Below are 13,031 nucleotides of genomic sequence, written 5' to 3'. Positions count from 1 at the left end.
AGTATTTTCTGAGCATAAATCTAGTAACCTCCAACCTGCCAACCTCCTCAGGTAAAGTAGCCTATCAGTGAAACAAGTGTTCACTCACGTACACATTCATATCCTTTCCCTAAAGTTACTTCAGATATAACCATTCACTAAGAACCAGCACCCATTGCTGTGTGAATAAGACCCCACCTAAACTATTTGGAAGAAAAGGCCTGGTATTAGAATTCTAGAAACCTGAAATCCAGGTATAGATCCCTACTGCCAACTTATTTTAAGACTTTAGGTAGCCTGTTTCTTTATAGCATCTTTCCATTTTTGACAGTATTGGGAGGCTAGGTGAGAACTTTGAAGGTACTTGAAAGTAAATGTGTAAACATTAATGTGGGTGGTAGAAAAATGGCAAATGAAATGAACCAGGTAAGATGAATCAAATATCTTAAACCTGTAGAAGGCAGCGTTATGTGACAGTTTTTTAAAGTCTAGGGATTAGTGAGGTCTATATATTACATGGCAACTATATGTTCCCACAACCACAATTTTCGAAATTTTCTCAGAAAAATCTCAGTACTAATTAGTAGAAAACTTTAATGAAGGAGCAGCTCCAGTGAGCAGTTCGTGTAGTCTTGGAGGAATCCTTGAGGGGCTTTTTTTTTTTTTTTTTTTTTTTTGACATTTCACACACTGGCTGCAGTCTCACTGAGGCATGCTCAGCCCTGATTGGGGTCATTGTACAACAGGGTGGTGAGGCCATTTAATCCTCATTTCCTTAGTTCCTCAGGGGATCTTTATTCTTGAGGATAGAGGTCACTTGATACCACTCACAGGACTTCCTACTCTGAAAACTAAGTAGTGTCTCACTTCTCTCCATAACTTGTTACTGCATATAAACATCTACTTTAGTGTGCCCTACGTAAGTCTTGTCAGTTTGCATCTCATTCTGATGGGTTCTTTCTCATTCTAATGCCACCCAATACTTTTCGTGCTGTCTGGAATGCCATCTTCTATGCTACCTCTTCCATCTGTTGATCTTCCCCTTGAGCCAAAGCCAAGGAATCCATGTACCTTCTCTGGTTTTGTCCAGACTAAATGTCTCCAGTTTCAACTGAAATATATGGATGAAAACATCTAACAAGGCCTAGTCTTTCTGAATTCTCTTTCCCTTGACCAGGTGGTTAGAGTAAGTTGGGGAAATGATTTGAGGGCGGAGAGGAAGGCAAATCCTTGGGTCCCTTTTGTCTCTGGTTCAAGTCCCTCTGTAAGTTTCATGTTCCACTCCAGCCAACCATACTATCCCCCCAAGAAAGAGTGAACACTTGATGATTGCACTTCCCTTTATTCCTAGGATGGACAGAGGTGTCCTGAATCACATCCTGGGCCCCTGGTTCCCGTGTGTCAAGGCTTCCAGCCCCTCAGAGTTGGAATAAGCATGTTTTAGGGAGGTTCGCTGGGCAGATGGCCAGGGTCCCTTTCAAGGGGGTACATCATAAAGATGGCATTGTTCCAGGGAGGGAGGGCAGGGTGATCTGGTCTGACCACCTCAAAGCCCATGTAGCTGAAGGCCCTCAGCAGGGCACCTGTAAAAGGATAGAACAAATGATTAGAATTCTCTTGAAACACTACATGTATTACCCCAGAGATTTGATTTCTCCTCCTAGAGAGTGGCCCTGGGAAGCAGTAAAGTACAGGCATAAAGATGTGCTTTAGAGTCAAACAGCCCTAGACTTTCACCCTGGCTTTTAACTTATGATGTTCTATGAGTTAACCCTTCAGTTTTCTCCTTTGTAAAATGAAAATCCATAGACCCTTCCTCACAGAATTTAAGATTAAATGGGATGTTTATGAAGTGCTTAACACAACAATAGCATAGTAAACTCTTAAATGGTATCTATGAATGGTTATTGACTATCCTTTGTTTTATATCCAACAGAGTATAAACTCCTTAAGGGAAGAGGTTATAGTTTCTATAACATATGCTCCAGGCATCTGGTTAAATATATTCTTGCTTTGGCTTTGCCCAACCATTTCACACTGTAGGTGCTCAGTACATTTGAGCTCCCTTTTGTCCTGCTGACCACATCCCTTGAATGGATTCTGTGTAATTTCACCACTGCTCCTTCAGTCTGGCCTCTAACACCTCATGCAAGGGGCTTCCTGATAGTATAGTAACTTAATTTCCTTTGTGATGGGAGGCAAGAAGAGGGGGGGAAGAGGCTCTCCTACAAAGGAAAAGGAACTGTCCAGCTGCCTCAGCATGAAGGACAAGGGAGGATAGCCAGTCCCCACCTCTGTCATTCCGATCATTTTGGAAGTTCACAAACACGGAGTCCACATTGGTCTTCTCCTCCACGTACTCCAGTGTTGCAGTCAAACTAGGGGCCAGAGAGAAAAACAGTTAATGAAATGTTCAGCCAACTCAATCCAGAAAGACACCCATTTGGAACAGAAGAAATCTTTTTTGCCCTCCTGGATGCACTTAAGCCAGGAAATGAAAGTTGCTAAAATAGTTTGGTAGATTTTTCTCTGAAGCCAAGAGATTGCACACTATTGGACTAAGAAATAAACCACAGAATGGGTCTAGGGAGAAGGAACTGCTCTATTTAGATGAACAACTAGAAAGTACTTCCTATCATTCAACTATTTCTGGATCCCCACTTCTGTGTTTGAGTCCAGCAACTTCCCATAGAATTGTTCCTTGAGCCCCAGATCCTGGCTCAGTTCATAGGCTTGTCTGTATGCCAGTTGAATGGTTGCATGTATCCAGTACCTGAATCAGCCCTAGTTACTGATTATGACACAATAAAAGGGTGAAATGTCCTACCTCTTCCCTCCCCACACTCCCATCCAGGTTCAGTCACCTTTCCCGGTTGCCTTGATCCAAGGCCCGATATGGAATATCCAGGAAGAGTCGGTGGTCACAGAGAAGGCCGTGCCAATGGGCAGAGGTCTGGGGGGTGAGGCGGAAGTGGAAGTCTAACTGTATTGGGTTCTGGTGGAGCAGGGGGTCAGTAGCCAGCACCGTCAGGTTTCCAGCCTGGAAAAGGAGTAAAAATGAGAGCAATAGTCTCCTATGTGCTCATCTAGTTCTCAAATCAGATTTCAGGCAGATTTGTGTCTGGAAGCAAGCAGGGATTGATGGGGGGCGGGCCCTGGGGAGAATCGGAGCCAAGGTCTTAGAGATGCAACAATATCCCTTTGTCCTAGGAACTAATAGCCTATCCCTATTATGGAGTTCTCCTTGATTCAAACAATCTGGACTCTGGAGTTGAGGTAGTATTACTGCCTGCTGACCTCGCCACAGGAGTACAATAACCATTTAGAAACTTAAGATGTTTAGAGAGCTTGTTGTTTAAACAAAGCTCTATTGTCTCGCTAATAATACTCTTCCACTTTCTTCATCATAATGGTTTTCTCTTAATTCTTCCATTTCTCACTTAAAATGCAAAAGTCAAACCAAGCATGTTATTGCAGTATAATACAAGGGCATGTGCAAGAGTTCTGGATTTTAGACCCAGCCTAGCATCAAAACTTTATGTCCCAAAGGTCCTAACACTGCTCAACTTTTGTCCTCACTTCTTTTCCCATCCTGCTTTTCACTATCAGATGTATGACCTGAATTTACCATCTCTGGCCAGAATCCTTGTGTATAAAAAAGTAGCTTTTACACATGAGCTCCAAGTTCCCATCTACCTCTAGCTTTCTGTGATTCATTTTCCAACTAGCTAATGTCCCTCTCTACAAGGTATCACTACAGCAAGAAAGGGCTGCCCTATCACAGCCCACTTACCGAATACAGTTGTTTAAGCTGGTGGTTGTTACCCTGATCGGTGCTTCTGCCCACCTGGAGGCCGGCTGGCGACTCAGGAGCACTGGAGGCAGTAACGGGGCCGGAGGGTCAAGTCCTCCTCTTCCTTATAGGTGATGCTGGTTGGGAAAGAGACCCAAATTAGTTTATCTCAGAATCTGTGGTGGGGAGAGATTCATAACTTCCAGGTATACAGGACCAGGCTCTGGCACTATCTGTATTTTCTGTGGACCAGCCTATTTCCATGTTCCCAGGCCAGGCAGAAGAAAAAATTTTTCTAAAGTCCCATGCCAGCCATCCACCCTATTCTTGCCACTTGGGAATTCCTTTCAAATTCTTTTCTTTTTCTTTTTTTCATTTTTTATTAACCCATAACCAAAGCTTATAATCTTTTCTTTTTTCTTACAGTTTATCCAAACAACTACAAATAGAAATGAAAACAAGTACCTTTTGTAACAACAAGGCAGCATCCTTTCCCGGAGGGTGATCCGGTATTTGTAACAGTAAAGATAGTAGGCGTATGGTGACCAGAACGGGTAGCAGTAGTTCCGTGTTTTTCCCCTCTTGATATAAGAGAGGGAGTAGACAGAGGGGCGCCACCTGTTACAAGGCAGTTTTTCAGTTCAGTGCCTCCCTGCGGCAAAGTGAGGTTCAGAGACGAGCAGCAGAGCTTTAGGCCAACTGGTGTCATTGTGACTCATGGGGCACTATGACATGGACAAGGTGTCAGCCCTTATGTCACTTCAGGACTCCACTCTGTTGCTCCCCTACCCCCTTAACCCAGGCTCATATTCAGCTAGTATGCACTTCAGACCTGAACCAATCCATAGGACCAAAAAAATAAATGTAAAAAATTTGTAGTTTATTATTTAAAAAATAATAATAAATAAATAAATAAAATAAAATAAATAAACTAGTATGCACTTCATAGCTGTATGAGTGGTTAAAATACAGTACTTTTAAACTTCTGTGCTGGTTGGCTAACAGCCTTGCCTTAAGCACTTGTGCCTACCTGCTCTGGCTCTGGGGACACACCCCTTCCTCCAAAATCTAGCAACTAAAGAGTTGGTGTTTGACACTGCAGGAGGCTTCCAAGACCCTGATCCAGTGTTGAGCTTCAGTTGGTTCCCTGTTCCTACCAGTTCAATATTTTTATTATCATCCCTACCCTTAATAACCCAGGGGTGTTACAGATTGTTGACCTTTCTCTATTGCCTTGTAGGGTAGTAGTTGCAAACTAAATGCCTTCAGGGTTTTTAGCTGGGGGGAGGGGGCAGTAGCAAAATGGAAAGTTTACACCCTGTCTAAAGCCGGCACAACTCAGCTCCATCCAGTTGGCATGTGGGAATGCAGACTTGGTGGTGCCAGATTGTATGATTTTTCAACAGAAACTGGAAAGAGAGTTTTGTGGTAAATTTCTCCAATTTTTAAAAAATATTGGCTACTAACTCAAAAAATAAAAACTGATGATAAAAAAATCAACGCTATGAGCAAAATTTGGTTCTGGGGCCACCAGTTTGATATGTCCGCATATTTGTTTATTCATTCTTTCAACAAACATTCATTGAGGGCCTACTGTGATGAGCCAGGCACTAATCTAGATGTTTGGGATACATCGATGAACAAAAATTAGTTAGTATGTTAGAAGATAACTGCTATGGAGCAAAAATAAAGGAGAATCAGGAGTGTGAAGGGGATGGGGCAGGGTTGCAGTAATAAATAGCATGATCCAGTGGGCCTAACTGAAAAAGTGACGTTTAATCAAAGACTAGAGGAGATGAGGTTGTTAACCAATCAGCATCTAGGGATAATGGCATTCCATGCAAAAGCAACTGCCAGCACAAAAGCCCCAAGGAGGAAATGTGCCTGGTGTTTTCATGAAACAGCAAGGCAGCCACTGGGGGTGAAGCAGTGTAAACTATAGGGTGAAACTAACCTGGGCAGATTATATAGTGCCTTGTAGACCTCTGTATGGCATTTTTCTTTTTCTCTGAGTAAAAGGTGATGTCACTGCAAAGCTTTGAGTGGAAGAATGACACAATCTGACTTACGCTTTTCTCTTTTTTTTTTATTGTTTTTGTTTTTTGAGAGATTCATTGCAAAGACTGAGTTATGCTTTTAAAAAGATCATTCTGGCCAGGCGCGGTGGCTCATGCCTGTAATCCTAGCACTCTGGGAGGCCGAAGCAGGTGGATCGCTCAAGGTCAGGAGTTGGAAACCAGCAAGAGCGAGACTCTGTCTCTACTAAAAATAGAAAGAAATTAATTGGCCAACTAAAAATATATAGAAAAAATTAGCCAGGCATGGTGGTGCATGCCTGTAGTCCCAGCTACTCAGGAGGCTGAGGCAGGAGGATTGCTTGAGCCCAGGTGTTTCAGGTTGCTGTGAGCTAGGCTGACTCCATGGCACTCTAGCCCAAGCAACAGAGTGAGACTCTGTCTAAAAAAAATAAAAATAAATAAATAAATAAAAAGATTATTCTGGCTGCTATGTTATAAGTAAGCTGAGAGAATTTATTATAGAGAATTAAGTGAGATTTGTTAGGAGACTATTGCAGTAATACAGGAGAAAGATAGTAACTTATTCCAGCATAGAGCCCTTGGAGGTGGTGGCAAGTGGTTGGATTCTGGAAATACAGATGCTCCTTGACTTACACTGGAGTTACATTTTGATAAATCCATTGTAAGCTGAAAGTATCCTAAGTCAAAAATGTATTTAATACATCTAACCTACTGAGCATCATAGCTTAGCATAGCCTACCTTAAATGTGCTCAGAAAACTTAAGTTAGCCTACATTTGAGCAACATCATCTAATACAAAGTTTATTTTATAATAAAGTGTTGAATATTTCATGTAACTTGATGTTCTACTCAATGTGTATTGCTTTCACACCATTGTAAAGTAAAAAAATTGTAAGTCAAACCATTACAAGTTGGGGCAAATCTGTAGTTAAAAGGTAGAACCCACAGGATTTTCTGATGGAGTATGAAAGGAGTTAAGGTGAGTCCAGGAACTAAGAGAATGGAATTCCCACCAACTGGGGTGGGAAAGGATGCAGGTGAGGCAGTTGGCGGGCAGGGGGTATAGATCAGTTTAGTTTGGGACATGTTAACTTTGAGATGTCCCTTACGTTATAAGGGGAAGATGATATACATAAGCAGTTGAATACTTGAGTCTGGGGTTTGGGAGAAGTCTGTTATGGAGATAGAAATTTGGAAGGTATTGGCATATAAATAAGTAGTAGTATAAGCCATGAGAGTAAGTGTACACTGAGAAGAGTAAAGGTCCAAAGACTGAGTTCATGGGAGCACCCTAAGAAGTGGAGAGAAACAAGAAATAAGCAAAAGAGACTGTGAAGACGGGTCAAGTAGGAAGAAAACAAAACTGGTGTCCTGGAAGCCAAGTACTATAAGTGTACTTTGGAGGAGGGACGACTGATCAGTCTGTTTAAGGGCCAAATATGATGATGCATAGAGCCTCTTCCCATAATCTCCTCTGCCAAACAGACCCTCTTTCCTTCCGTTTTTATGGTCTTCAGTACTGAGACCCTCCAAAGGGGGAACTGTCTGGGCCCTACCATCATTTCTTTTTTCTGTGGCTATATCCCTTGTGATTTAAAATTCCTTAAATATTAGTTTAAACACTGCAGTGTAATGATTACGGGTTAGACGCCTCCCGGAGTTGTCCGTTTTTGCCAAAGGATCCCATCCTTTTACTACTTTTAGGTAGATTTGAAATAAGGAAAAATTAGAGCAACGTGCTTCCTTCAGTATCCAGTTATCATAGAATGTCAGAATTAAAGAGTGCCTCAGACAGCAACTAGCGCTAAACCGAAGCCCCCACTTTATAGATAAAATCAAGAGAAAGATATTGCCTTTGCGGTGTCAGTCCACCTAACACTCATTCTATTATCAGACAATAATTATGGGCGTCCCTCACTCTGCCAAAAAAAAAAAAAAAAAAACATAGCGAGAGAGGAGTGAGGAAAACGCGGAATCATGGAGCATAGAGCATTTATCTCAACTTTCTAGTCTCACGGCGACGTTGGTGATTCAGTGAAGCCGCAGTCCCACCCGTCCCCCAGTTCAGCCCAAACCAAAGCCGCGCCGGCTCAGGCACGCCGCGGACAGCCCCCGTTGGGGCCTTTCCTGCCGCCGAACGCCGGGGTCCTTCCTCAGATCTCCCTTTGTGCTCGGGAACATGGCGGCGCCCACGGTCACTGCCCCAGGCAGAGCTCTCCTGCGGGCAGGCGCTGAGCTGCTGCTGCGAGGGAAAGTCCGGGAGCTGCTCCGTCCGCGACTTGAAATGGGCATCCACCACCCGGATCGCGACTTCAGCCTCTCTCAAAACCGGGTGAGAGTTGGGTCTGGCTCATGGGGCTATTACGCCCGGGTGTCATTTCTGGGGGCGTGCTGAATCCAGACTGGAGTGGCCCGGTCTGGGGTGTGACAGGGTTTCCTTGAGATGCAGACGGTAGGAGAGGGTGTTCTCTGCGGAGTCTTGCTCACCCTTGCTTTTTCTGGCTTCCAGGGTACGGTCATCGTGGAGCGCTGGTGGAAGGTGCCGCTGGCTGGGGAGGGCCGCAAGCCCCGTTTGCACCGGCGACACCGTGTCTATAAGCTGGTGGAAGACACGAAACATCGGCCCAAAGAAAAGCTGGAGCTCATCCTCACGCAGTCTGTGGAGGGTAAGGCCCCAGCTCAGCTACTTCCTCTCAGGCTGGTCGTGTTCGGCATCAACTTTTTTGCTGCCCTTCTTCCTCAGCCTTACTTTTTCAACTTTGTGGAAATAAACAGCTCAATATGTAAAAAGAGGAAGCCTTGAAAAGTACTGTGATTGTGATGTTGGCTTCTGGCATGAAAGATTAAAACATGAAGGCAGCAACATTAACAGTGTGTGGGAAGAAGGGCCTGACAGTTTGTGCCACAGATACTGAAATCTGACAGGACAACTCCTCGTTCTATATAGGGAAACTAAATTTCTACATCAAGTCTTAAAGAGACTAATTAAAAGCCTCTTAAGTGTTGTTTCTGGAGAATATGAATTAACATTTATTTTAGGAAGAACAAGTACTGTGAGAAAATGAGAGGTGCTTCTCCCTTTGATTATCTTTTCTTTAGTGACTCATAGAAGTGTTCTAATACAGTGTCTCTGTTGTTCTCCTTGGTAGAACTTGGAGTCCGGGGTGACCTGATCTCAGTGAAGAAATCTGTGGGTCGAAATTGGCTCCTTCCTCAGGGACTGGCTGTATATGCATCCCCTGAAAACAAGAAGCTGTATGAAGAGGAGAAATTGGTGAGCTTAAAGGGAGGACAGAGAGACTTGGAGGAATAAAACTTTAAAATTTTCTTTAGCAACTTTCTTCCCTTTGATATTTAATTTGAAAATAAAGTAGGAACTAGCAGAATAGGAATCCAGAAGTCCAGTCTATGCCCAGCCTAGTAAGAGTTTGATGCTACTTAATATGAGCCCATTTTTCCTATACTTACTTTCATCTTTAACTTTCTATTCTAGCTGAGACAAGAAGGAAAATTAGAGAGGATCCAGACCAAGGCAGGTGAGGCGGTGAGTAGAAACATGGAAATTCTTTAATTTTCAGTTATTTATGGGAGTTACTGACCTCTACCTGAGTGTCTCCCTGATTTCCTTGAAGTTTTCTTATTGCAAAGACAAGGATGGGAGAAAGGGCAAGTGTTGGGCAAATGTTGTGGCTGCCCTACATAACTGGTATGGAGACTTCTTGGTAGATCCTGATGTGTTGCATGAAGTACCCTAGTATATTGAGGGAGGCCCCAATTTGTGCATCAGGGGACTCACAGAAAAGTTTGAGATGAGGGCTGTGCCTTCAAGAGTGTTTACAGGCAAGTCGGAGAGAACATATATACATAAGAAAGTGATCAATAAGCTCCAGGAAGTAAATTATAAGAGTGCCATGGCATAATGGGTTTTGGGGTGGTTGGAAAGGGCTTTTTTTCGCACGGAATTTAATCAGGCCTTATGGAAATAGGTTTTGGTTAGGCCAGGGGATGGGAAAAGTGTTCTTAAGGGAGAAAAGATATAAAAGTAGGAATTTAAAGCATGTTTTAACATAGAAAGTGCACCAGTCTAGCTAAAGCAGAGGATTATATAGTATTAATATAATATTAGGAAACACAGGTGGAAAGGGGATTGGGGCAAGATTTGCAACACATCTTCAATTCTCAGCTAATGAATTTATACTTCATTCTGTACACAGGGAGGAACTGTTAGTGGGTTATGGTGAGATTGAAGGGCCAGAAGTATTGCACTAAAACAGTCTGTTAAAAGTCATTCCATTCTGAGATATACTAGTGACCCCCATTGATGACCCTAACTTTGACATACCTTGTTTCTCCTTGCTTAGGAAACAGCAAGGTATGAGTGACATCTCCCTACAACATATTGCTGAAATATCTTTTGACAACATTAGCCTTGAGACAATAAAAATATTCTATTTTTCCCATTGATCTTCTCACCTGTCTTGGCTGTGAGGCAGAAATTATGCCCTTTTCCTGAACTCTCAGACCTTGTGACTCGCTAACATGTTTCCTCTCCTTTGATTCCAACTCTAACCCAGTCCCTACTTAAAATTCCTTTCAGACAGTGAAATTTCTAAGAAGCTGTCACCTCGAGGTAGGAATGAAGAACAATGTCAAATGGGAGCTGAACCCTGAAATAGTTGCCCGCCACTTCTTCAAGAATGTGAGTGTTCCCAAATGCCACCATGTCCCTGGGATTGGAGCCTCTCTCTGGGAAGTAGACCCAAGGTGATCCCTTTCTTAGGAAAGGATGTGATCATTAATCTGGGAGTTAAGGAAAGTGTTTTTGGTTGGTTTTCATGGGTATGGGAGGGACATGACTAAGGACTAGTGATGGTCACATAGAACTTAAAGACTGATAGGAAAACATGATGGTTTCTGTTTATTTCCTGTCTAGCTAGGGAAAACGTGGGGATTTGTGGAGAAAATTGCTGGAGAATTGTTACTTTTGTAGCTGAGGTGATTTTGGACTCAAGCCCTGTTTTTCTTTGTGAATCTACCTCCCTTTCTGTGAAATTAGAACTGAGTTTCTCTACTATCATCTGTGAAGGTCTGTGTCCTCCCATGGGATCAGCCAGAGTAGACTCTCCAATTTTATTCATCCCTATACAGGAAATTCTAGAACCCTCTTTATGAGGTTACTTAGTGGTAGTCATGAAAACAGAGCTCATTTTGGCTATGATTTTTTTTACAGCTTGGTGTTGTGGTCGCCCCCCATACATTAAAGTTACCAGAAGGGCCTATCACACGGTGGGGTGAATACTGGTGTGAGGTGACTGTGAGTATTTCACATACTTTCTCCTTTTCTTGACTGGGCAAAAAGCTGGCATTGGGTAGTGTTAGTTTTATTCTGCCTGATCTGAGGATGCCTGTTGTTTTGTGTGCAGGTAAATGGGCTTGACACTGTGAGAGTACCTATGTCTGTGGTGAACTTTGAGAAGCCCAAGACCAAAAGATATAAGAAGTGGTTAGCCAAGCAAGCTGCCACGGGCATGGCCCCCACCAGCTCCCAGACGAGCTAAGCCTATTCTCCCTCCAAGGCAACAAATCAGAATCAGAGGAGCAGTGGAACAAAAACGGGCCAGTACCCTGATCTCACTCCCAGCTCTCACCAAATATGGAATATGAGAGAACATGTGGGACATCAGACTGAACTGCATATACACGTTGAATTCTCCATTTTTGCCATCTTCGTCTTTAATTTTCACCACATCCAGCCTTACTGGGGCAGTCCTGCTCAAGAAGTACCAGGCTGTAGATTTGATAAGCTGGACATCAGTGGACTGAAACAGTCCAGATCCTGTTTAGCCTCTTCCTCCACTGGAGTTCATAGAAACAGAAGAGATACCCATTGCCTTTAGTGCTCGGCTTATTCTCATCATCCTAACTGAACACTTGTATCTCAAGCAGAATTAAAAAGGTTGCGTTCTTTTTAGGTGATGTTTACTGGGTTTAAGTAGACTGGGGACAAGACATCCAAGTGGTATGTCCTCTCAAGCAACTGAAGTTTGCTGCTTAAAAGGAGGGGAGAAGAGAAGCAGGCTACCCCCCCCCTCGTTTCTGTGAGAGTGCTCTGAGCAAGCTGAGTATGTCTTTGGTTTTAAAACTTAACTCTCATTAGATACATTGATAAAGTCATCAATGTGAGTAAGCACAATGGATTCTACTTCTCTAAGGGAAAACTGAATAAGGCCTAAGGGTAATTTGTTAGAGAAAATGAAGCTGGGATGAAAGAAGCTTAAGTGAAAGGGAATTTCTGTATTGTTTCCTGAAACAGCTCCTGAAATTCTGAGAAAGACGACACCCCAATTTCCAGACCAAAGTTAAGATACAGAGCTAGTCATTAGGTAATCTTGGGATATGCTTTGATGGGAGATAAGGTAAGTAGATAGTTCTGTATAAAAGTTCAGAATTTCATTAGTAGAAAAAAGAACATCCATTTACAGGTAGATTGTGCCAGGGTCACTCAAATACGTGAGGTCATGCAATTTAGGTAGAGAAAGAAGATGGGACAGTTGACTCCTTTGCTGTCCTTACCAGAAGCTCATAGATTGGTTTCTGTCATCCTGCCATTCTGAGCACTTTCATTCACTTTCAGCTCATCCCAGCTAATGAGAAATTGGTCATTGTCAGTAGTTGTACTGAACTATAGTCAACCCCACACTTGCCAAAACTCCATAACTCAGGTCCAGCACTGGTACTATTTGAAATTTACCATTTCTTTCTTCCTTTTTTTTTTATAAATGGGAAAATAATGTTATTTAATTTGGGAGAGTGAGCAGGCATCCAGTCTCAGAACTTCTGGAAATGCTTCTTGGTCCTGGCAGCCTTGGTGACCTTGAGCACTTTGAAGTGCACTGCCTTTCTCAGGCTGACATCCATCCACCATGATGTCATCACTGATCTAGACGTCCCTGAAGCAGGACAGGTGCACAGATGTGTTCTTGTGACTCTTCTCAAAGTAATTGTACTTGCAGATGTAGTATAGTCCTAGTAGATGACAGTGGTCTCTGCATCTTCATCTTGGTTGCTACACCAGATAAGATCTGCCCTCCAGTGGAGATGGTTGTGTCAGCTCAACTTCTCCCTCAACCCATTCCTGCTTCGCTTCACTTATGAAGTAATCTGATGTTACCAGTGAACAGGCATTTATTGTCAGTGTAGGTGCCCTCAGTGGCCCCTTG

General features: G+C 43.0%; 2 protein-coding genes across 2 annotated transcripts; one reads left to right on the top strand and one right to left on the bottom strand.

Moving 5' to 3' along the window:
• Nucleotides 1-1,305: 1,305 nt before the first annotated feature.
• Nucleotides 1,306-4,472, bottom strand: OAZ3 (ornithine decarboxylase antizyme 3). Its single transcript, XM_012767620.3, is given in 6 exon segments — nucleotides 1,306-1,562; nucleotides 2,272-2,357; nucleotides 2,844-3,019; nucleotides 3,773-3,847; nucleotides 3,849-3,909; nucleotides 4,238-4,472. Coding segments are annotated over 6 exon segments (564 nt in total). The 5' UTR covers nucleotides 4,261-4,472; the 3' UTR covers nucleotides 1,306-1,419.
• Nucleotides 4,473-7,932: 3,460 nt separating this feature from the next.
• On the top strand, nucleotides 7,933-11,782 carry MRPL9 (mitochondrial ribosomal protein L9). The gene is made up of 7 exons (XM_012767613.3): nucleotides 7,933-8,143; nucleotides 8,321-8,477; nucleotides 8,961-9,085; nucleotides 9,305-9,355; nucleotides 10,409-10,510; nucleotides 11,042-11,125; nucleotides 11,235-11,782. Exons 1-7 carry the CDS (start codon nucleotides 7,991-7,993, stop codon nucleotides 11,367-11,369), a joined length of 807 nt encoding a protein of 268 aa, XP_012623067.1. The 5' UTR covers nucleotides 7,933-7,990; the 3' UTR covers nucleotides 11,370-11,782.
• The last annotated feature ends 1,249 nt before the right edge of the window (nucleotides 11,783-13,031 follow it).

The sequence above is a fragment of the Microcebus murinus genome, chromosome 2 (assembly GCF_040939455.1).
Source record: "Microcebus murinus isolate Inina chromosome 2, M.murinus_Inina_mat1.0, whole genome shotgun sequence".
NCBI classification, from domain to species: Eukaryota; Metazoa; Chordata; class Mammalia; order Primates; family Cheirogaleidae; genus Microcebus; species Microcebus murinus.
Note: the sequence above shows the minus strand (reverse complement) of the source record. Positions and strands in the feature narration are given on the sequence as shown.

Coding starts and splice junctions, on each gene's coding strand:
- MRPL9 (XM_012767613.3), top strand. CDS start 7,991: ATGGCGGCGCCCACGGTCACTGCCCCAGGCAGAGCTCTCCTGCGGGCA. Junction 9,356..10,408: donor AGACCAAGGCAGGTGAGGCG/GTGAGTAGAAAC, acceptor AATTCCTTTCAG/ACAGTGAAATTTCTAAGAAG. Junction 10,511..11,041: donor CCCGCCACTTCTTCAAGAAT/GTGAGTGTTCCC, acceptor TTTTTTTTACAG/CTTGGTGTTGTGGTCGCCCC.